Genomic DNA, 24,374 nt, shown 5'->3' with positions numbered 1-24,374 from the left:
AAATTGTGTTCATGTATTGTCCTCGTGAAGCTAATAAAGTGGGGCACTTCTTCATCAAAGGAGATGTTCCAACCTTCTAATTATATTGTATGTCAGTTAGCGATGGACAAAGATAACATTCCTCTTTTCATATTGAATAAATATTGGACGGATGCCTACTTTCACCAAAAAGTACCCCAGACGGGATATTGGTTGACCATAGCATCATTTTTTGTAATATCATTAGCTCTCGGTGAAGGGGAGGTGTCTTATGACTATCCATAACCTTCATGGACACTTTAAATTACTTAAAACTTGTCCATTGCTTGTAGCCAAGATTCTTAACGGACCAACTATAATACTTCAATACTAGAACTCCGATCATGTTGAAATCTCATGCTATATTCAGTCTGGTGTCCGATTATAAAAATAAAAAAGAAATATAAAACCAATCTTGAAAAACAATTAAAAAGGAAGACACTTTTTTTTCGATGAGATAAAAGGAAGACACTTACATAGCTGTTTATATCCATTTCCGATTTTCTACATAATTAGATCTACAAGTAGGAGAAATATAAAATTGACAAGCTCTTTTTAGGGTTGATAAGAGCAAAATCGTACCCACCTTAAAAATACTGAATGCCCTTAAAAGTATAGTCTAAATCCAATTCACAATGCAACACTTTAAACCCCTCTCTATATATCTCTAAATATAGAAATGAAAACCTAGAATTCCTCTGTCTCCTCAACAACCCACATTCCCAAATCATATTCTTCCCATTCATCTTTACATTCCTAAAGATCTTTAAAAGATGATATTATTGGACCACTTAACCCACTGCCAACTATTATCTCCCCTAAACCTATCTCTATTTCATCATTAAGCCTAATCTCATATCATATTTTAACTATGAAAAAGCTTTTATCTTTGGTTCCAAATGTTCCCCATCCATCCATTTTAACACATTTATAATGATTACTTAACAATATAAAACATGTTTAATTGGTATAAGACGGCGCAAACCTCTTACTTTCCAATTGTAAGTAAATGATTAGGTTTGTAAGAATGCCAAGCTCTAAAGAGATCAACTACCATAAACCAAGGACTACTACTAACATCACTTCATTCAAGAAGATCAATTGTTCTCCATTCTGTTGTGGTTGTAGGTATAGTGTATCATCCTCTTTAGATTTAGAGGACGAAGCTACCGAATTAGGTGAAGATCCATTCGACCAGATAGCAAACCTACTAGCAGCCCATTCAATGGTTCAAGAGAGGCTTGACCACATAATCAAAGAGAGGGTGATGGTGGACTCAAGAATTAATAATACTCTAGAATTAGCAAGGAAGAAGAAGGAAAAGGCAAAACTAGCAGAGGGTAGTAAGTGCATTATAATGGTAGCCATGGATAAGTACTCTTATAACCCAACAGAGGATTTTAGAGACTCTATGGTTGAGGTTATAAAGGTGAATAAAATCGAAGATGCAAAGGATTTACGTAAGTTATTGAATTGCTATGTGTCGATGAACTCGGCCGAGAATAGGCCTACCATATTTCAGGTATTTCATGAGGTTTGTAGTGATCTCTTCCTGTATTCTAACTATGGGTGGTGAAGAGGAACAAGAGTATAGTGTTGAATATTGTCTACCTTGTTTGTTATGTGGTTGTAAGTATATATGTACTTTGTTGTGTATGAGAGATTTGTACATGATCTTAATGGACGTTGGCGCTCAGATCAACACATAAATTGTGGCTAAATATTAAAATTAAAACTTTCATCTTTTGTTGTTAAGGAAATATTGTTTGCCAACAACCCCTCTGATGGATCGGTCAAGCTTTTGTTCGGATGACCTCCAAGTCAGGGGTTCGAGGCAATTGACACTCAAGTCAGGGATTCGAGGCACTTGACATTCAAGTCAGGGGTTCGAGGCAATTGACACTCAAGTCAGGGGTTGGAAGGCACTTGGGTTGCAAGCTCCTATAGAAAGCCTATTCTCTGAAAAAAAAAATGGTCACTATGATATATCATTATAGTGATTTATGGGATATTAGTAAACCTCCTCTAGGCACCAAACAACTTAGCAAAAAACATCATCAATGCTTGTAGATAAAAATAATGTGTATCTATATGAATACTGATCTATTATAGTATACATGTTCGTGCGTAGAAAAAAAATCTGTTAAGTTTAAGTGAAGAGCTCGCCTCCCCTGATTTGAAATCCTGGTTCTGCCTCCGACTCTATAGTCTATACAGCATGGAGGGATTTGTCCCCTTGTGTGAGCAGTGGGAAGGAGCTTAATTTCAATACAATCACATGTAAACCAGAAACAATAAGTTTAGGGAGCCCGTCATATGGGGACTCCCTGTGACCCGTCTAACCCATTTGGGCTAAAAGACAAAGACTAAACCACTTTCTCTCTCTAGAATTTTCTTTGTCTTTCAGCCCAAATGGGTTAGGCGGGTCATAGGGAGTCCCCATATGACGGGCTCCCTTCACTTCTTGAACCAGAAATAAGTAGTATACCAAATGGCTTATAATTAAGGAGATGGATGGCATAAAACGAAGAATCTGAAAAAGGCTAATAAGCTCTTTCTTCTTCGTAACGGAACATACGTGTTCAAACATTCAAAACCGTTGTTTGGGATGGACGGATAGTAACCTGGTAGTACAGAGCGTGGCATGAATTCTCAGAGCACACATATTCGTTCTTGGATCCTGTTTGAGAATTGTTATATTCTATCGTCAAAAAAGCAACTATATAGATCAAGTTTGATTTTGAAGTATTTGTGCTTATAGTCTGCTACTCCCATCACCCACAAACATTCTCAAATATTTCATTCCCTTCCTTGAAAGGCTCAATAATTACTAAGCTTTTAGCTCTCACTTCTTCAGTCAGACTTGTGGACGGTCTCTCTGGCAAGCCATCTAATGTCATTATCGATGGTGCTTATAAAACTTACCCTCCTCCAAACATGGTATCATAATCTTCCCATAGGAAACGTTATATACACTTACCATTTCTACCTAACCACACTCGCATAACAAAGTAATACCTTTAAATGTGAGTTTATATAGCAAAAAATTAGTGAGTGCATTTAAAATTTCTCTCTTCCCATCTACCTCTGGACTCTCAATTTGGGAAAGGAAAGTTAAGGGCACCATCGTCAATAAAGCCCGTTAAAGGGCACCCAAATCCCTTCGTTTGGTGGAACAAAGAAGGAAGTGGTTACATTTTGGTAGAATCCGATCCACATAAATAAAATATTTATATTTATATGCCAAATCTTAGGTTAAAATATTTATGGCATATGCACCCAACCCAAAAGACTAAAAAATGGATGACTTTAGTAAGTCATTATGTTTATAGTAAAAATTGATTATCATCAAGTGTTGGGCTAACTAACTCTTCAATTTTGGCAATTTTGATTAGAGGAAATGGTGTGTGTTTAAAGGTCCACATGGGTTACACTTTATATAACTTTGCTTTAAAGTTGATTAGTATTTCTACCACTTTTTCTCCCTCTCTAACTTGTCATGTTTTGTTTTGTGTAAACAACTAAACATTCATTATTCACAATAAGTTAGATTTTGGAGAGAGAAAAAGATGCTCTTCAACATGACAACTCATAACTCACAGTAAACATTAGGATTAATTCGGTTTTAGCCCCTCATTTCATACCAACTCACTGTTTTGCCCCTAAGTGTCAAACCTTACGTTTTGGCGCCCCAAAGGGCCAAATTATTTTATTGTCTTTTTCTAAAAATACCCTCGAGTCAAAAAAGAAAGTGGCCAATACGCGGACAACCGTTTTTCTTATATGGACAACTATCTTATGTGGACAACGCAAAAAAATTAAATTTTTATATGGACATCAGTTTCTAAGGGGACAACTCTCTATTATTTTCACTCAAGTCCTCTTAGAATCAGATGTATTATTTGATGACCTCTCTCTTTCTCCATAAACCCTAGGTTAGTTTAGTCTTCATCTCTACTATTACTTGTTTTTCATCATCACCCAAATTTCTAGAGAGAGAAATTCCTTGAAGAAGCATTGGTGGTTATGGCATCAAACAAAGGCAAGGGGTTGTTGTAGAATCTCCCCAAAGACAAAGGTTAGAACCCTGAAACTCTAAAACCAACCATGAAAAAGAAGATGGTACTGATGGCAGAGAAAATTAGAGAAGATGTGGAAGACGAAGATGGATCTGTTGGTTCCGACGCTGAAAACGATGGTGAAGAGGAAGATGAATCTGGTAATCCGGGTTGTGCAAAAATATGGCATAACAGAACATCACTTGCGACGAAAATCTGGCATAATCAGAAAACTTGCCAGATTTTCGTCGCAACTTAGCTTCTGTTATGCAATATTTTCGTCGGTTTTTTCCGAAAATACGGCATAACAGAAGCTAAGTTGCTACGAAAATCTGGAAAATTGTCCGATTTTGCCAGATTTTCGTCGCAAGTTATGTTTTGTTTTACCTCATCAATGTCATTAATGCCTATTATAGAAACGCCCAGAAAAACTTCTTCAGGTGCAGATTGAGGGATTTTGTCTTCTTCATCCATCTAGGGTTTGATAAAAGAAATGGTAGAAACTACAGTTTACTTTTAGTAGAAGTGAAAAAAGAAGAATAAGATTAAGAAGAGACTTTGTCTTCTTCATCTATCTAGGGTTTGATAAAAAAAAAATGGTAGAAACTACAGTTTAATTTTAGTAAAAGTGAAGAAAGAAGAATAAGACTAAGAAGAAGGAAGAAGATGAAGAAGAAGAAGAAGACAGTTTAGGTTTTCAATCTTTAACTATTATTTTTGTTAGTAGTTCACAAGTTACTAATTGTTAGTATTTAAGACTTTATGGAGTTGTCCCCTTATTAAATCAAAGTCAACTAAGTCAAGCATAGTTGACTCGCATCGGGCCCGAAAATAGTTGTCCATATAAGAAAAACGGTTGTCCGCGTATTGGCCACCAAAAAGAATTAATTCCCAAAAAGAGTTAAAAATAAATAAAATCCACATAATCTCTCCCTCTCCACCACTAATGAGGGTCAAAACGGTGAGTTACTCACAAATTGAGTGCTAAAAATAAAATTAATCCGTAAACATTACATTATGGATAAATTTATCTTCCCCCAATATAATATTTGCTTTTTGTTATCGTTTTAGAACATGTAATCTAAATATTACTAACATTATTGTTATTATTAGGTAACCATGGCTCCCTTTTGAGAAAGTTCCCTTAGTAAACTTTCTAAGTTGGATTTTAAAATTCATTTTTCTTCTAATTGTGTAATCCTAGGTCTTAATTGATGCACTAATATTTACTATTTATTTAATTAAAATTGAAAATTAGCATTGATGAGGTATCAATTAATGAGAGCATAATTGCATGGATACAAGTACATGAAGTTAGAAATAATGAAGGCATACTTATTGGGCAAGTAAAAGATTGAAAACTAAGAAAAGACTCCATCAAAGCTAGTTAATTTGGTACAAGTCTAAGCAATATAAGTTGACAGAGTTAATTATTGATAATAAACATTGCTTGTCGGCATAATATTTTATGCTACAATTGACTTTAACTAACCGAGTAACTTATTGACCTAATTTTGATTTTAATATATGTAACTTGAGATAGCATTTCATGTGATTGTTTGGAAGATGAGTCACAAGTCAAAGATAGCATTTCATGTGATCGTGGGGACGATAGTTAAAAGTCAAAGGTCATTTCGTAAAAACTTAAAAAAAAAAAAAGTTAATCAACACCACAAAATCAAACTAGTATAACACAAGATTTATTGTTGCCTGTAAACTTAGCTAATAGTTTTCTCTTAGAGAGTATTGTAGCCTGATCATTCAATACAACTCGAGATAAAAAATCAGCAACTAAAGAATAGAGTGAAAATCCAAAATATTATTTTGGACAAGAGGAGGTAGAAGAAAGAAATGAAACAAAAATTATGGTATACTATTATATCTTCTTTTAAAGCAATGGTCATAGTCAAGCCACATGCACCAATCACTTCACATAACTTGTTAAAAATAAAAGTCATATACAATTGTTTAATAAAGTAAAGTAAACTTTTCCATACAATTTACAAAAGAACATTCTTACTTTGAGCACTATTTTGGTAAACACTCAAGTCTTGTAGCTTGGAGTCTTATTTGTGTGGAATTGAAGTAACTTCAATTATTCATAAATATAATTACAAGTCCTCTTTGTGGTCAAGTGGGTTATATGTCAAATAGTATGAGATTTGATGGGAGTTTGACTTCTTAACTGTCATGTTTGACTTGAAAGAAATATACCATTCAAATCATTTCAATACTGATTGTTTCAAGTCAAATTGAATTGAAAATATTGTTCGGTTAAAATGACTTTGATGTTATTTTTGAAATGAGATCTCTGTAAATCTAGTTTAAAATTGAGGCGAGATGGACAAAAAACTAACTTAGAAAGTGAGTCGACGTTCCAATTGCATCTTAATATCAGTATACTGAAGTTGATATTTATAATCGGGTCAATAAAATTGAAACCTTATCTAAAAGATGAAAGGGCTTGAAAAGGTCATTGAAGGTGGCCTAAAAGAGGAAGTAGGTTTTGTTGGGTGATAAAGAATAATTGCAGGGGTGCGTATGGAAAGGCATCCTGACGGCCTGACCAGACCACCCTCGTGGGTTTAGTTTCAATAATGGCAACCAAGAAGGTCATCCCTGCAACCACTATCCCCAAAAATGAAATGAAATAATAGGCCTTAGCCATTCCCTCCTTGAAGAGAAACTGAAATATATAAATTGTCTCATTGTTAACCACAAAATCCCATGGCCTTGTTAGGAAAAATAGCCTAATTAACTTGTTCATCATCTATAGCTTCTTTATAACACTGTGGTTCTCCACTATCTGTAACCATCACATACTCGTGTGGAGGATACTTGGTAGATGGTGCTCTCTCTCTAGTCGATCTTCTCAATTCAGCTGGTGGTTCATGTTGGGCATATGATTAGAGCAGCCTGTCTTGGGCTGAAGAAACCATTTTTTCACTCAAAATTTTTAACTTTAACTCATCCTCAAAAATTCAGTTCCAACCTCAATCTCTTTTGAGGCCGAAAATTTGAATTTGAAAATTTGAAAATTTTCAATTTAAACAACATTATTACAACTAATAATTGATTAAAAATTTAAATCTACTTAAATACGACTAAACAACAATAGAATAATTAAAGATAGCTAGAAGGTGGTTTCTTGGGTCTCATGGATGACCGGATAAAAAAATTGAAGGTCGTCAGCTGAAAATTTGGCCGACCGGCGACTTATGCCGGAGAAGATGATGATGTGGTGTGATAGGTGACTTGGCAGAGAGAGAAAATGAGATGGAGGAGAGAGAGAGTAACGGAAAGTTAAAGATAACGGAAAAAATGGGGGCATACGAGAATTATTGCTAAAGTAGGGGGTCAGGCAGGAAGCTGGTCACAAAGTTGGGGGCCATTTGGAAAATAACCAATTTTTTATACATTTCAAGTGCTCTTTATATCTGAAATAATCAAAATTTATTTTAAGTTTATATGATGAAGTCAAAAGATAGAAATAAAAGGATTAAAAATAAGAAAAACTACCCGGTCATAATCGTTCTCCCCGCTTCTTGGAACTTTATTTACTAGCCTCAAAGTAGAGATAAAGTTTTGACATTTAGAGTTTATCTCACTGAAACGAGATTTTCAACTCTTTAGTGTGCTTTGATACTTTGCATGGGCATTATATTCGTCCGCTATTTTTTGCCAAAATACTATATATTTCTGACAGTTTCCGACAGCCACATCAAATATGATTTTCAAATAAGAATTAGCATGTAAAATATCTTCATCTTGTTTATATGGTTCCCGTGTAACTTGGTTGAAGTCGTGACTTCTTGCTCACAAGAATCATCAAAAGTTTCATCTACCGCCGAGAGAACGTATGGAGATGTTTCTTCGTCATTATCATTCCCTAATTGAGCCGACGAGTAACTAGGAGACAACATTTCCATAAAACTTTCGCTAAACATTTCGTTAACATCTAAATGATCCATTATAAGAAGATCAAAATTAAAGATTGAATGGAAAGTAAATAAAGAAATTGGAAGAGATTATAGAGAAAGAAATCGAAAGAAATAGATAGTTTGAGAGTGGGATGAAAAAAAGAATATGACTTGAACCCATTTTTAACCGTTTGATTTGCTCCAACGGCTAGGGATATCCCAAACATGACGGTTGGAAGTCATGTTGGGACTTCAGCCTGCCCTAAAGTTACAATTTTTACCCTAAAGTAACATATGAAAAAGTTTAACTTTACTTGTTGGTGATGATTACCCATCTTTCTCCCCCCAACTAATACAAGATTATCCTAACACATTAGGTAGGGGCGGTGGTAGCAGTGGGGAACAAAGGATGTAATCCCATGCGCCCTCCACAAACATATGTTACTCCATCCTCTCTCTCTCTCTCTCTCCTTTAACTTATTAGATCTCACTGTCGATCCCTTTGAATATTTTATCAATTTATTTACCCCTATATATACCCTTCTCAAACACCTCCATTTTCCCCCATCAATTACACACACATAGTTTCACTACTCTCTCTCTCAAAACACAACAAACACCAAGACAGAGAGATCTTACAGTACCACCAATGGCATCTTTCCCAGTCATTAACATGGAGAATCTCAATGGTGAAAAGAGATCAATCACCATGGATGTCATTAATGATGCTTGTGAGAACTGGGGTTTTTTTGAGGTACATATATATATTCAAAATTTTGTGTGTTTTAAAAATATTATATTGGATTTTTGATGATTAATTGATTTTTTTTGTAGTTGGTGAATCATGGAATATCTCCTGAATTGATGGACTCAGTGGAGAGACTAACAAAAGAGCATTACAAAAAATGTATGGAAGAAAGATTCAAAGAATTAGTTGCAAGCAAATTAGCTCTTGAATCTGATCAAGTTAATGACATGATGGATTGGGAGAGCACTTTCTTCTTGACTCATCTCCCTGCTTCTAACATGTCTCAGATCCCTGATCTTGATGATGATTACAGGAAGGTTATGAAAGAATTTGTACAAGGATTAGAGAAACTAGCTGAGGATATATTGGACTTGTTCTGTGAGAATCTTGGCCTTGAGAAAGGATACCTTAAAAAATCATTTTATGGTTCTAAAGGTTCACCAACATTTGGTACCAAAGTTAGCAACTACCCTCCATGCCCTAAACCAGACCTAATCAAAGGCCTAAGAGCTCACACTGATGCTGGTGGTCTCATCCTCCTCTTCCAAGATGACAAAGTCAGTGGCCTTCAACTCCTCAAGGACGGCCAATGGATCGATGTCCCTCCCATGCGTCACTCCATTGTTATCAACCTTGGTGACCAACTCGAGGTACAATATATAGTATTAATGTTTAGGCCGCCCGGCCCCGGCCACACAGCCATATAATTAATAACGAGGGGAAAAATAAATAATGTATTGACTCTCTTAATTTGTTGTTTAAATAGGTGATTACAAATGGGAGATACAAAAGTGTAATACATAGAGTGATTGCCCAAACGGATGGTACGAGGATGTCAATTGCATCATTTTACAACCCGGGAAGTGAAGCCGTTATCTACCCAGCACCGGCGTTGTTGGAGAAAGAAGAAACACAAGAGAAGAACCAACAAGTTTACCCAAAATTTGTGTTTGAGGACTACATGAAGCTTTATGCTGGATTGAAATTCCAAGCAAAAGAACCAAGATTTGAAGCCATGAAAGCTATTGATGACCAAACCAATCTTATTACACCACCACCCATTGCTACAGTTTTTTAATCATTACCCGAAAACAAGATTAAGTAAGTAATACTGTCGTGGCTTGTATTGGATCGAATGTCATCTCTGAATGAGTATGTGTAGTATTAATTGTAAGTACCAGCGGAGTTTGATGTTATAATTTAAACTAAGATTTGGAATTGAAAATCATATGGTTTCCAATGGAATCCAACTACTACTTTGTAATATTATTATCATGTAAGCTTAAATTTATTTAAACTAATTATATTACTAGCTTCTAGTATGTTTTAAGCTTAAAAAAAAGGGAGACTGGAAAATGATTGATAAACAAAAGTGTACATAAAAGACTCAGCAATCAGCATACAAGTCAAGAATGGACCCTTGACTATGTGGTCAAAAGAAGTAGTTAAGACTTGAGAGAATTAATTTAACTTTAAGAATGGACCCTTGACTATGTGGTCAAAACATGACCTAACTAGGCTGGGACAAAAACTTTGGAGAATTCCAAACCCGTCACCGGCACCCAAGTTTGTTAGAGTCCGACTTGTTAATATTTACCCAAAGTAACCCACTTAATAATAATATCATCCATTTATACGATAATACCTATGTAGTATATTGTATGTATTTGAGTGTTGCATTGGAGATGCGCTAACCAGTCGCTTATCTAAAAGCTGGGTTCTATTAGTGCTCAAGTACTCCCCACCAGACACAACATTTTTTTGTATGTTGGATTACTCGAGGTCTGAATTAGCTACAATAAGATTTCAAAAATATATATATTTTTTTCTAATCAGTATTATTTGGTTGTTCTGAGTTGCCGATTTGGGTCAATATTTGAGTAAGACCATTTAAAGTTGAGACAATAACAAAAACATAAAGACAAAGACTACACAAGTCTCTTGAGCAAGTTGGAGTTTTATATGCAGTCAGATTGAAGTTTGTTGTTTTCAATAAGAGAAGATATGACCAGGAGCGAAGAACCAGAGTCTTAAGTTGGTAATTTTTAAATCTAACTAAGCATCTCTTCAGAGTCTCTTTATAATGAAGAATATACACAATTTATGTTTAATTTAATAGATCTCAAGAACCCACACTATAAGCTAGACGAATTCGTATAAGTTTAGTTAGATTTACATAAACACTATAACATTTCTTAAAAGAACCTTCCGCCTTGAGTTCTATGAATACAAGCACGAGGTATTTATGTAATTGATTGAATTACAACATAGACATAGTTGTCGAGATTGGTAAGACTCATTTTGCCTTACTGAAGTTTATACATATTAAGCTGCAAGCACAAGTACTTTAATAGTTCCTTGACTATTGGCAGTTAACATTGTTGGGCTATCACTCTTCCAACACACTGCACTAATGAAGTAAGATCCCGCATCATCATCAGTATCGTCTAAATCAGATGAACCAAATTTATGCCCGGCTGCAGGTTTCGATATCGCCTACAGATAAATCAAAAACCACACAACTTTTAATCATATATATATAGTTATATAACAATAATACACGCGATTCTGAAAATCAACTACAAGTATTGCTAACCTTGTGGTAGACAAAAACTTCGTTTGTTTCACTCCCACATGCGATATATTCACTGTTCACTGTTAGTCCGACAAAGTTCTTCTCATTCGTGTGGCCTCTAAAAGTACGGACCTGCAGAACAAATTATATAGTAATTTAAGTGGATTAATTTTCTTCTATCATAAATAAGGAAATAGCCCGAGTAGCCTGATGATAACTTACTGGAACATTGTCCTTCACGTCCCACAGCCGCAATGTACTATCAGTTGATGCCGAAGCAAGCTCATTATTCGATAAGAATTTCACGTAAGAAACAGCTTTTCTGTGCCCACTAAAAACATGGAGTGGGGTGCTTATGTTTCTCAAGTCATAATAATGAATGTGGTGATCAGCAGAACCGACCTGTAATTGCCGAAAACATTATCTCATCAGTGGACTTATTTATCCAGGTATATGAGAGAGAGAGAGAGAGGCGCTAGAAACAAAACAGTTAAGGTAACGGGAAATGGATATCTAAAGAACATTATTCCCAGACATTTTAGAGAAGATATGAATGGGTGAGTACCGCCACATGGATGCTGGAACCAGGATTATATTTGACACAACAAATGTTCGCTTTCATGTCAATGTTGAGTACGCTAGCTTCCTGCTTTGTGCACCAAATTTTGACCTGCCAGCAACCAAAACTTGACATGAGACAAGGTTAAGAACTTAAATAGGCCCAGATCTGTCTTGGTCTCTTGCAGCTCATCGAGCATTAGAGTTTCTAGATGGGTATCCAATCAGGCACTAAGATTGCTTTATATGATGTCATGTAAAGGAAAGATTACATGACTGGTGCTTGCTTTGATTTCTAGAGTCAATAAAATTTTGTTATATCATTTTTCTTTTCAACTGCAAAAGAAGTTACGGCAGATGTTATGGACCACTTGACCCATGTACTACCTTGCAATCGTCGCTACCAGATACAAGTATCGATGGTTCAGTTGCTGAAAAATCTACACTCCAGGCTCGTTTTTCGTGCTCTTCGTATTCCATCACACTCTGTGAATAAAAAATACCTGTCAGTGTTAACAAACTTATGATAAAGAATCAACCCAAGATTATTAAGTTTGTGGCCTTGTGGGCATACAACTTAAAACCAAGTTAACTGCAATACAACATATATTCATCAAAAGAAGTTACCTGACGCGTTGTAACATCCCAAACAGTTACGATTCCTTCATAATCACTACTAGCTATGTGGTTTTTAGTGAACTTGTTCCAACTCAAGCAACTAAGTTTGGATCGTGTGGACATTTCCACTATTGGGCAGTGCACATCTGCGTGTCCATTTACCACCTGCAAAGAAACCCCAGAGCCTTGTATCAGTCGAATAGTTCCGATAAAAAAATTCACAAGCAAGTTTAATGACTGCATCTGGAGTCGTAGCACCCATCTGTACCAGCCAATAATACCAAGTACTAAATTGACTTTAAGGTCGAGTTACAGCCCCACATTGTTTTAGTTGCACACAGAAATTACCAAATTAAGTAATTAACAATTGAACCTGAAGGACATAAGCTCCCAGAGTCAATACATACCGAAGAAAATTCAAAAACCTTAATGCGCCGAGAAACTCCAGCGGTTGCAAACAACTCGTTATCACGGTCAAATTCTATACTGCATCCACTTAAAAAGTGTTACATATGCAATTCTTCCAAAAAATTTCAAGCTACAATGAGGATTGAAAACCAAAGAAGATGTTGTATAATTGTGTTTAAATTATATGATTAACCTCACCTTGACACGATATTGGCAGACTGAAACAGATCCCCTTGCCTAAGTTCAGCTATTACCCTCAAACGACTAAGCAACAAAAATAATAAGAGTAGTTCAAAAAACAACAATAACTAAAAGAACAAGATACACCTGAAGCATAAAGACAAATTCTGGCTTTATAGCACCTGTATCGTGTAAAGGTAGTCAGAACGGATTGAAAGTCCTCCAGAGCTGCATGGTACCCTTCTCTTTTGGTGGCATTTATGTCCCTCTCTTGATGTTTCTGCGCTTGGCTGACCCATTGTCTCCGCTTTTGCAAGTAACATTCTTGTAGATCGTTGAACTGTTGCCAGCAACAAACACTTAATAAAACTACCAGTGAGGAAGCATGATCTGCGGTATAACAGATACTGAGGAAGCATCTTCCAGTGAGACGAATCATCTCACAGTGTACAACAGTAGTGTACAGTAGGAACAGTACAGCAACAATAAAACCACTTGTCGGAGGCTCGAAGAGTATTCGAATGGGTATAATGTACGGATACAAAATAACGTAAGGTAACCATATTCGTAAAAAGGCACCATGAATGTACTAACTTATAAATGTGATGGTCAACATACCAAATGAGTTCACTAATGATACCATAAGAGAATGTTAACCTGAGCATGAATTCGTCTTTTTCTGGCCACGGCCAGACCAGATTGAGTGATACTTGGTGTATCTGATGTAGCATCCTTCCTCTGGTATCCTTGGGAGCTTTCATGCCCTTTTGTGTCAACTTTCTTGTTCTGAAAATTGCCTGAGCTGATGCCCCCTTGAGCGGTACGACCACTGGATATGAGGCCACTGCTGTGCTTATCAATTGATGAAGGGCGGACTTTTGCTTCTGGGGGATCATCTAACAGCATTCGTAGTTTTACAGAATATCTATCCCTTGTTCGAAACAAATCCGTTTTCCGTCTCTCCACTGCATAGATATCCTCCTTAATGTACCGAATATCGGTTTGTACCTGCATAGATACGAAGAAAATACACGACCCTAATTAGTTGTTTAACCTATTACAGAAAATAGTTCTTCAGATAGACCTCAAACACACTCCACCAAAGTCACAATCACATGAACGCAAGACCCAATTTTAGTAAAGCAAACTGTTAATTCGCCCTATATAAGTTTCGACCTCGCTCGGAAGAATAATATTTTGTTTAGTACCATGATCATAATCATTACAAGCTTATAGAGAGGAAGAAGTATTATGCAAATGATGGGATATAATATCATTACTTTGAGGATAATCTATCTAGAAAAGATCACTCTCCACAAACAATCACACTTCAATCATTTGATTTTAGCCCCACATAGAAGTACGAGCTTACGTGTATGTATGTTATTTTTATTAGTAAGGTAACTATGAGTATTACTTGTAAAATGCAAAAAAGAACACGTTCTAGAGGTCCTGCTGTCAGGACTTTACTACGCACAACTCGCATGAAATAAGTTCGTAGAATTATCCTTCTCTTATACGTCGAGTGAATATGAAATAAGTTCGTAGAATTATCCTTCTCTTATACGTCGAGTGAATATGAAATACTAAGATAAATATGAAATTGATCCGATTACATTTTTGCATTGTTTTGTTATTTTCTAAAAATGATTGGTCTCCATTTCTCTCTCTCTCTCTCTTTTAAGTTTGACTACTTGACCACAACTTCCTCTTTTATTTAGTTCTTTTCCCGTAAGTTTCAGTCGAAACACAAACCATCTCCACAGTGATTTCCTGAGTCCTTCCAGAATTTTGGTTAAAACATATTGTTGTCGAAAATATTATGTTATTACGGAGGAAAATATGCCAAAATTTCATGCAATGAGTTGAAGTAAATAACAGAGATTCATAAGTTGTGCATCAATCAATTAACAGGTGAAAAAAAGAGAGTCTTAAGTTAGGGTGGTAACCTCATTCAGTTGTTCAAGCTTTTGTTTCCTGAGGCAGTGCAAAAAGTCAAGCAGAATTTTCATATTTGTTTCTGCTTCTTCTTGCTCCATCTTTCGCTTCCTTTCCGCAAGAAGAGATAACAGGCTATCTATCTCCTTAACTGAAACTTCGTATCCCTGTCTATGCATAACCACCTCATTAAGAGTGCAAAAAAGCTTAAACATACTAATTCTCTCAGTTCAATCTTTAATGGGTTCTCCTCAGTTCAATCATAGATAGTACTAGAACACACTTAACAGTTTCAATCTTTAATTAGAAATACTAACAATTACCTGTTGAAGTGACTGTCGAAGATGCTCTACAGGAGATGCAGATTTTCCTATTTGACGAGACGTAGTCTTCTTCAAAAGCTACAACAAAAACCAGGTAGGTAGTTACTCGATTTCAGAAGGCATTTACAAATTGAATGTCAAAGAAAACACATTTACAAATTGAAACCAGGTAGTTCAATATTGTAGGTAAGTCAACCCAAGTCCTATGATGCATTCATGGACTGACTAGTTAATCTTAATTGAAGAGCTTGTGGTGAATTTCTAGTTGTAGGTCATTGAATCCGCAAGCTTATATTCACAAATTTCTAGTAACATAAGAAATATTTAAAGCAATGGTGAGTATTTAAACCTAGGTAGGGTTACCTGATTGAGGAGGAAATTGGGGAAGATCTGATTATTGGTCAAGTACTGAGCACAACAAGGACAATCGTTCTTGTTGTTAAGATGTGTAATAATACACATATAACAGAAACTATGACCACAAGCAGTCAGAAATGCATCTTTTATTATTTGCATGCAAATCGGACATAGATAATCTTTATCCATCTTTCCTTCACCCCCTCCTCCTCCACTACCACTACTACTTGTCTTCTTCGTACCATTAGCCGCCGCCGCCGCCTCTGATCCTCCTCCTCCTCCTCCTCCTGCTGATGATGATTTTGCCTTCACAGACGGTACCAGAGCCCCGACTGAACCCTCTTCCATTCTCTCTCTCAAGTCTGAACTTGTTGAATTATGAAATGAGAGAGAAGAAGAAGAAGAAAGTAAAGGTGTTTTATGCGGGCGGAAACAACCCACGTCGATTCCACTTCATCTGTTTTCTGTCTAGACCCTAGATAGACACTCATAAAAACACACACAAGGGCAGGGGGGTTCGATAAAGTAGACAGACTAGACTAGTCTAGGGATGTCAACGGGGCGGGTTTGGGAGGGTTCATCCCCTTCCCAACTCCGTCCCGTTAGCAAACGGGTTTTACCATTACCCGCCCAATAATTATTCGGGGTGGATATTCAATTACCATACCCGCCCCAATTAAAAATTGCTAAACCATTACCGCCCCGCCCCGCCCCGCCCCGTTTAATACATTTTGTTTAACAAAAGTTAGTTTAGTTTGAAGTAACATAACAATCGTTAACAAAATTTTATAAGATTTTGAGTATATCAATCATAAACACTACACCAACTTAAATAATATATAAATAACATAGTTAAATTGATAATATAAGACTAAATTTTTTTGAAACATAATCTTAAATAAAACATATATTTAACATATTCGTACTAATCGGTTCGGGGCGGAGTTTACTATCTAATACCAAACCCGCTCCGAACCCGATTATTTTTTTTAACTTCATACCAAACCCGAACCGTTTAATAAACGGGTCGGTAAAACCCGTTCCATTAGGGGCGGGTTTGGGAAAATACCCGCCGGTTCGGACCAAATTGCCACCCCTAGACTAGTCACCTACTACGATTTTAACACCACAGGACTACTGACTGAGGAAGGTGAACGCACCACGGTAGATCACCATACTGAGGGTTCCTAAGCACTCTTCAAGTTTATTTTAGAGGGAGGGGTCGATCCAAAGGTACAAAAGTTTTTGAGATTTACACTAGAAACAAATGAGTCGCTGGTCCACAAGCCAGTTTCCTGTCCTTCCTTTCTTTTCAATTTTCATGCACGTCCCCGCCAAAAACTAAGCACTGTTTTTTTAAGTTGATTAATGACTTGCTTAGGCAACATTTGGAAACTCAACGGGTAAGTGCAGACGTAACTTAAACACATACTTTGTAAGTAAAGTAGCGTGCTTGAGAAATCATTTCCTTTTTCAACCCAACAAAGATTTTTGGAAATTTTTAGTTAACCACGGGTGACTATTTATTCTGTTGTTAGGTTTTAGAATTGAAGCTTCAAAGTATTTGGTGTGTTCAGTCATAATGGGAGCATGAAGTCAATGAATAAAAAGGTTGTGAACCTCTCGGCAAATTCCTGAGTAAATGAGTCTGGCACCTTCACACGGAACATGAGGCATTATGGGTTAAATTTCTTAAAGGAAAGTATTTCCCGACCACCAATGTCCCGGCCGATACGGCTAAACCAGTTCACTCGTGAGTCCATTGTCAAACACCACTCCTCCATCAAGAGCCTCATGTCTTGGGGAATTCGTAAAAGGAACCCACATTAACATTTGGAATGATTACTGGATTCAAATCACCCTATTTCACTCCATAACACTTCCAATTCCACTCTTACTTGAATATCCCAACTTATCAACAACAACCAATGGGACAATGTGGTTTTTTCTGCTACCTTTGACTCCAACATTTGCAACATTATTCATACTATAATCCTATGGGAAAACTGACAAGATACAATTAAATGGCCTCTAACCAAAAGTGGTAAATACACTATTAGTTCTATGTAGCTGACATATTAGCGAGACTCATAATACTAGTTAGGTCACAGACATCAACTGGACATTCATATGACATATCTCTACTACTCCTCCAATTAAACTATTTTTATGAAAATATTGCACAAATAGTCCACCGGTTAAACACCGTATTGGTAAATTTATTGGTAATAATTTCAACTGTTCATATTGTAATAGTTTGGAAACAATAGACCACGCTCTTCTTCACTGCTCTCATGCTAGACTGATATGATTTTACTTTTCAATTGTTTTTTATTCTATCATCTCTGTCAAATAGTGGATACTATCATGGAATGAGGCCAAACAAAAAATGATATGGGACGAACAACCTTATATGCCATTATACTATGGTACATCTGAAAAACCAGATGTGAATTATGTTTCACCAAACAGGTACAATCCCCTACGCATGTAATTCAACGAATCTTTGCCTTCCCGGAAAACAGGTCTCTTATTAGAAATAGACACGCTAAAGATACTAGATCAACATGGTCTCCACCTTCACCACCCTTCATCAAACTCAACACAGATGCTTCTTTCAAGTACCTCACCGACGTGGCCGGAATTGGATGTCTTCTCTGCCACTTCCGATGAACTTTCATAGCTGCTCTAACAAAGACGACGGGAAGTAGAAATGTGGGGTTATGCGAATGTAAAGTTTTCTGCTCTAGGGCATTTCATGGGCTCTAGAGCAGAAAATAGAATACTTTCATATCAAAAACGACAACAAAAACATCATCAATCAACTCAGAAGAACCAACACAATCGTCCAATGGTAATCTCTTAGCCACGTCAGATCTATCAAATCTATCCGACAATATAGTAGCATCTTCAAATACGTCATTTATACGCACACTCCACAGGCCAGCAACCACCAAGCAGACAAGCTAGCTAAATGTGCTCGTAAATATAATTGTAATCGTATTTAGACTGTCTTTCCCTGAACTAGATTTTGTTTGTTGTTTCTTTGTTCAATTTATGGTTTTCAACAAAAAATGAAGTTTTCAACAAAAAATGAAGGCATAGAGTGGGCTTATAAGAGAGTTAGGACTCAGGGGTAGGTGAAGATGGGAGGATACTGAATTTTTCATTGTCCAACTCGAGACCAAAGCAAATAATGGTATAGGATTACTCCTTTGTATCTCCGTAAATCACTTCCAAGAGAGTAAACCTCTAAGTGAGAAGACTAATCTTCTTCATCGAAATAACCCTTGTCTATTAGGTTTTGGTAGTATGAGGACGAGTAATACGAGGATTCGTTGACTACCAAATAAAGACAATTCGTCTCGACAATTAGCTGACTACCAAGTAAAGACAGTTCGTCTCGCTGACTACCAAGTAAAGACAATTCGTCTCGCTGACTACCAAGTAAAGACAATCCGTCTCGCTGACTACATGTCAATTGGGATTAGTGTTGAGCACCCAGTAACTCATATACATACTTGAAATGGATTAGCTGAATCTTTTATTAAGTGCTAACAACTTATAGTTCGATCGATTTTGATGAAATTTATATTTTGAAAAAAAAAAAATTCATTAGTTTTTTAACAAGATGTAATTTCAATTTTAACTTTTAGATAGTGAAAATCAATACTTTTGTCCAACTCCAATTTGTTCTTACATTAGTTTTTTAACAAGATGTAATTTTAATTTTAACTTTTAGATAGTGAAAATCAGTACTTTTGTCCAACTCCAATTTGTTCTTACAAGAACTTTAGAAGAATATAATCGAGAGCAACTCCTTCCCCAATCGTTGGATTCCAAGCAGACAACCTACATTCAGTTCAGTGGATCTTGTTAGACGATCTGCTCATGCTAGGTGGCAAGGTCTCAGAAGGCAATGTACAAGTCCTCTTATGTCAAAGAGAGCAATCAGGCCACACATGCGTTGGACACCTCCCCTTAGCCCCCTTTACCAGCATAAGTAGTGTGATCATCCTTGGTCGTTAACTTCATTACACTTTAGTCCTTTTCTAACCCTATATACCTTATCTTCTAATTGAATTTCATTCATGTGAAAGAATTAACTTCAAAATAAAGAAGAACTTCCAAAAATATTTTTCGTGTTTTTTTTTGTCAGACTAACTTTGCAAGTAATTTCCAACTTTAGACAAGTAATCCCAAATTTGCCAACAACACAAAAAAAATTGTCGAAACTCCACTTGCAAAATTCAAGGCGAATTTCTTTATTCGATTTGCTTTGTGCTTTTAGAGTTTGATTATGTTTATGGTTAAGATCTAAGTGAAAAATAAGATTATTTGTTCAATTTGCTTTCATTTTCAGGTTTGAAGAAATATCTATTTCAGATTTTTTTTTCTTTCCGAAATACCAGTGTAGGCCAAATCAAATGAAACTTCAATAATCTTCATAAATCGAAACTAGAAGAAAGTTAACAAGAACACATAAACAACACAAATTTGTTTCTCAACAAAAAAAATGAAACCTGACTAAATGGAAACATGAAAACTGTTTGTGTATTCCGATCGTATCAAACTAAATGAGAGAAAAACCGTTTTTGTATTTTGATCATATCAAATGATTTTTGTATTTTGAACATTTTCAAGTTTTGTGTATTTCGGATTTTGAAATCGATTTTCAAAATGGACAAACTAAATGAGAGGGGTTGTTGATGATAGAAAAAACAAGGGTTAATTCCATTTTGGCCCCCTAAAGATGACCAACTCGCCAAAATGGCCCCCAAAAGATGACCAGCTTTCAATTTGGCCCCCTTTTGAGTTATTCCGTCAGTCAACTTTAACTGTTGACTTAACTTTTCCTTTTCTACCCCTCTCTTTCCCATCCCATCCTTTGTCATTTCCTTTACCAGCTATCATCATTTTTAAAAAAATCTTTAATGTAATTCTCCTCTCTTTTTACTTAAACACCCTAACTTCCTCCCTCTTTTCTTCTCTTCATCTCCCCTCTTTCTACTTTCTTTCTCTAGAAAATGTCTTCACCTCTCTTTTAAACAAAAGGAATAATCAATTCTTGCATTCACGAACCGCCATTGCAAGTTTCTACTATACAAAAGCCTAGACATATGTCATATGTGCATCAATAACATCTACCACCTACTCCTCAAGGTATGTCACTGAAGAAGAATGGGAAGCCACTACTACTACTACTGCTTCTGAAGTTAATACAACAACCATAGCTGCAGCTAGTGTTGCTGCTCCTCCATCTGTTATTACTAGTATTTCAAAAGATACTACAAGTGAAATGACATTAGTTGTCTCAAGAAATACTAAAGATCTTGAGGAGATTATTAAAGAACTTGATGAGTATTTCCTCAAGGATGCTGATACTGGTGGTCATCTTTCATCAATCTTAGGAGTATCAAGTTCTGTTTTCACTAATCCAAGATCAACAGGTTATTTATCAAACAATTTGTTTTGTGGGTTTTGATTTTCTTTCACATTTAGATTTGTTTCTCTATCTTGTTTGAAGAACAAATGTGGGTTAGTTTTTGTTTTTCAGGTAAGGTTTATAGCTATGGGAGGAATTTCAGTCCATTATTATGGACATGGGGATCAAATTCAAAATCAAGTAGTTTTGGGAGGATGAATGAAGAGATTATTGGAGGTAATATTGGTAATGGAGGTACTAATGGACTTAGCCATTCTTCAACTGTTGAAAGACTTTATGCTTGGGAGAAAAAACTATTCCAGAAAGTCAAGGTAATCATAGTCTAGATTTGATCTATTATTTCACTAAACAATAAACAACCCATATCTACAGAAGTAACAGAACAAGAACTACAGCTCTGGTTATGTTCTTACTTGATTTTTATTGCTTATTTTTTGAATATGGGGTTTTGTTATTTTGATAGTCTGGTTCATCTTGAGATTGTTATTTGTGCCATAGGAAGTTCAGAGTATTAAGATTGAGCATGATAAGATGGTGAATCAACTCAGGAAGCTAGAAATGAAGGGAGGTGATTATATTAAAATTAAGAAGAGTTAGAAAGAGATTGAGAAATTGGAATCAAGGATGATGGTGGCTTCTCAGGCAATGGAGACAACTTCTTCAGAGATCATTAGATTGAGGGAGTTTGAGCTATACCCTCAGCTACTTGAACTAGTCAAAGGGTAAGTCATCTTATTTCAAATCCTGTCCTTTTTTTGCTCATACATTTGATTTCAACTTTGATTGATTATAAGTTCATACATATACTCATAATCTCTCATTGTGCATCTTGATTTGACTAGTTCACAGAAGAACGAGTTGGAGTTTGATGTCGATTTGAAGTTGTTGTTTCATCTTTGGGGTTTGAAGAACAAGTATTTGAAACCGTTGGTGAAATGGCAGCCACCATTATCATAGAGAGCTTTTGATATCTTCTTCTTCTCTCTCTGTTTTACTTTCTCTCTCTAAAATATAACATTGCCCCTCCTTCACATTTCCCCTCTCTCTACTTTCTCTCTAGAAATGTCTTCCTTTCTCTTCATCGATTATAGCAATACACTAGCTAATAATCTGCAAATGAAATCATATCTCAAGACATTTCTAGAGAGAGGGGAGATGAAGAGAAGAAAAGAGGGAGGAAGTTAGGGTGTTCAAGTAAAAAGAGAGAAGAATTACATTAAAGATTTTTTTTTAAAATAATGATATGTTGTAAAGGAAATGACAAAGGATAGGATGGGAAAGAGTTTGAAGAGAGGGGTAGAAAAGGAAAAATTAAGTCAACAGTTAAAGTTGACTGACGGAATAACTCAAAAGGGGGCCAAATTGGAAGCTGGTCATCTTTAGGGGGCCATTTTGGCGAGTTGGTCATCTTTAGGGGGCCAAAATGGAATTAACCCAAAAAACAACAACAAAAGAGAACAGACATGAAAATGAATTGAGTGTGGGTGGGTGAAGCAATCAGTCTACATGAATTGAATACACAGTGTGAGAGAAAGAGAAATATGAGTTTAATTATCTAATTCATCAGTGTACTTTTCTGTACTAATTTAACGTTTCTCGCCTGCATAATAATAATCATTCATCCAAAAACCCCCATTTTGACTTTTGGGTTCTTCCATAACTACAAACTACTTCTTTGTTTCATACTAGTGTGTTTCAGAAAATTAAAGGAGATATATGTTTGAAGGCTATTCCCATTTTTTTTTTTTTTTGGAATAGATGCATTTATTTCACAATCTATAACTCATGGATTTCACTATTAATTAGAATCTTCAACAACCCTTAGTTGGAGTGGTAAGAGGTATAATCTTCCACTTAGAGGTCAAAGGTTCGAGACACGCTGACCAATTTTAAAAAAAAATATTAAAATCGAACGTGAGGACTTTTAAGATGTGAATGTTCGACCACTACACTGAGTAGTAGTGGACATGCTATTTCCATTTTCGATCTTCCTCATAAATGAATATGAACCGCGTGGACCCAATCCATTGACCCACTTTTTCAATCAACTGAATTTTGAAGCTCTCGATCTCTTCTTTATTTTATTTTTCAACTTTGAATCTTTTCTTCTTCTATATGGATGGAGGTGTGGGGGTAGTAGTTGAGAAAGAAACTCCAACTTTTGTAATCTCCTTCTTTGCTTTTCAAATATCTTATCTATTTCTCGTCTTTTGGTGGATTTTTTTAAAATAGTTTTAATGGAAGTTGACATTCTTTTTCTCTTTTTCCCTTTAATCAAAATATTGTAACTTTTTGAAATTCCAATTTGAATCTTTTTCTTTTTGTGTATCAGAGTGAGAAATTCTTCTGAAGCATCAAATAATGGTAATGGGTTGTGAAAAATGAGTGATGTTGCCTTTTTTCTTTTCTGATATAATAAGTAAGAACCGGTTTTACTGTCTCTCGTGAATATTATATATATATACATACACTAGTACTACTTTTTTTGTGGAATACCCTCCTCTTCAGTAGGGACAGACAGGACCCACACGACTCAATCCATGGGCTGGTCTTGAACACGTAGACAGGGAGAAAGTGGTGGATCAAATGTCATTGGAGACTTTGAGTGGTGGTGTTTGGTGGGCCACACTCCACCATAACACCACCCATCTAGTGCGTTTTTGTTGCAGTGGCAGACGTTTTCGTTCCTTATTTTTTTTTAGCCCCGCCAGACATTGTACAAGTCTCACTAGCTTTTAATTCATTTCACGGACGTACGTGTTTGAGAAGATACAATCAGTGTGATCCAACTGGACCCTCTTAAATTACAAGATTATTAAGGATAAATAATGTTGGATTTTAGATCATAATTTAGTTGGGGTATAAGTCCGGTCTTGTAAGAGTTTGAAGGGGCGGTTATCGAATTTATCTCATTTTTTATTGATGTATTAATGCCAAATGTAATGACTATCATTGATCGTAGTCAATTTTCCAACAAAAAAAAAAAAAATTACTCAACTAGTTAATACATGTTAATAAAGTAGGACTTGAAGTAGAGGATCACAATCCAAAAAGTAATACTAGTATTATAAAAAAATCAACGGCCTTTAACTGCCTACGTTAGTCCATGCGGTTTCGCGCGCACACAGAGACGTTTCTTTCTTCTTTCTAATTATGACGCGATTAATTACATCATAAATAATAATTGTAGATTTTGATCTCAAAATCTATGGTACCTAGTTAGAATA

At 35.9% G+C, this 24,374-nt stretch overlaps 2 protein-coding genes across 3 annotated transcripts; one reads left to right on the top strand and one right to left on the bottom strand.

The window, feature by feature from the left end:
• Nucleotides 1-8,312: 8,312 nt before the first annotated feature.
• LOC147560683 (1-aminocyclopropane-1-carboxylate oxidase-like) lies at nucleotides 8,313-10,066 on the top strand. Its single transcript, XM_086662802.1, has 3 exons — nucleotides 8,313-8,750; nucleotides 8,831-9,394; nucleotides 9,511-10,066. Exons 1-3 carry the CDS (start codon nucleotides 8,646-8,648, stop codon nucleotides 9,820-9,822), a joined length of 981 nt encoding a protein of 326 aa, XP_086518928.1. The 5' UTR covers nucleotides 8,313-8,645; the 3' UTR covers nucleotides 9,823-10,066.
• An 849-nt stretch (nucleotides 10,067-10,915) lies between these two features.
• On the bottom strand, nucleotides 10,916-17,218 carry COP1 (Transducin/WD40 repeat-like superfamily protein). 2 transcript variants are annotated; one of them, XM_086662803.1, is made up of 14 exons: nucleotides 16,796-17,218; nucleotides 15,708-16,245; nucleotides 15,345-15,422; nucleotides 15,033-15,188; nucleotides 13,741-14,091; nucleotides 13,266-13,423; nucleotides 13,102-13,167; nucleotides 12,903-12,981; nucleotides 12,505-12,660; nucleotides 12,265-12,363; nucleotides 11,885-11,989; nucleotides 11,542-11,721; nucleotides 11,341-11,451; nucleotides 10,916-11,240 (listed from the first exon to the last, which is right to left on the bottom strand). In XM_086662803.1, exons 2-14 carry the CDS (start codon nucleotides 16,047-16,049, stop codon nucleotides 11,070-11,072), a joined length of 2,052 nt encoding a protein of 683 aa, XP_086518929.1. In that variant the 5' UTR covers nucleotides 16,050-16,245; nucleotides 16,796-17,218; the 3' UTR covers nucleotides 10,916-11,069. The 2 variants fall into 2 exon arrangements, with proteins under 2 accessions (XP_086518929.1, XP_086518930.1); XM_086662804.1 differs by having other exon boundaries at nucleotides 15,708-16,235; nucleotides 16,796-17,197.
• Nucleotides 17,219-24,374: the final 7,156 nt, after the last annotated feature.

This window comes from Eschscholzia californica, unplaced genomic scaffold, assembly GCF_041429995.1.
Source record: "Eschscholzia californica isolate CP2 unplaced genomic scaffold, dmEscCali1.0.p SCAF_2, whole genome shotgun sequence".
Lineage (NCBI taxonomy): Eukaryota > Viridiplantae > Streptophyta > Magnoliopsida > Ranunculales > Papaveraceae > Eschscholzia > Eschscholzia californica.
Note: the sequence above shows the minus strand (reverse complement) of the source record. Positions and strands in the feature narration are given on the sequence as shown.

Bases quoted from the DNA above. Each gene is read 5' to 3' on its own strand.
- COP1 (XM_086662803.1), bottom strand. From the start codon at position 16,049: ATGGAAGAGGGTTCAGTCGGGGCTCTGGTACCGTCTGTGAAGGCAAAA. The intron at 15,189-15,344 runs GTAATTGTTAGT...ATGCATAGACAG, and splicing joins TTCGACAGTCACTTCAACAG to GGATACGAAGTTTCAGTTAA. The intron at 14,092-15,032 runs GTTACCACCCTA...GTATCTATGCAG, and splicing joins AGCTTGAACAACTGAATGAG to GTACAAACCGATATTCGGTA.
- LOC147560683 (XM_086662802.1), top strand. From the start codon at position 8,646: ATGGCATCTTTCCCAGTCATTAACATGGAGAATCTCAATGGTGAAAAG. The intron at 8,751-8,830 runs GTACATATATAT...TTTTTTTTGTAG, and splicing joins AGAACTGGGGTTTTTTTGAG to TTGGTGAATCATGGAATATC. The intron at 9,395-9,510 runs GTACAATATATA...TTGTTTAAATAG, and splicing joins ACCTTGGTGACCAACTCGAG to GTGATTACAAATGGGAGATA.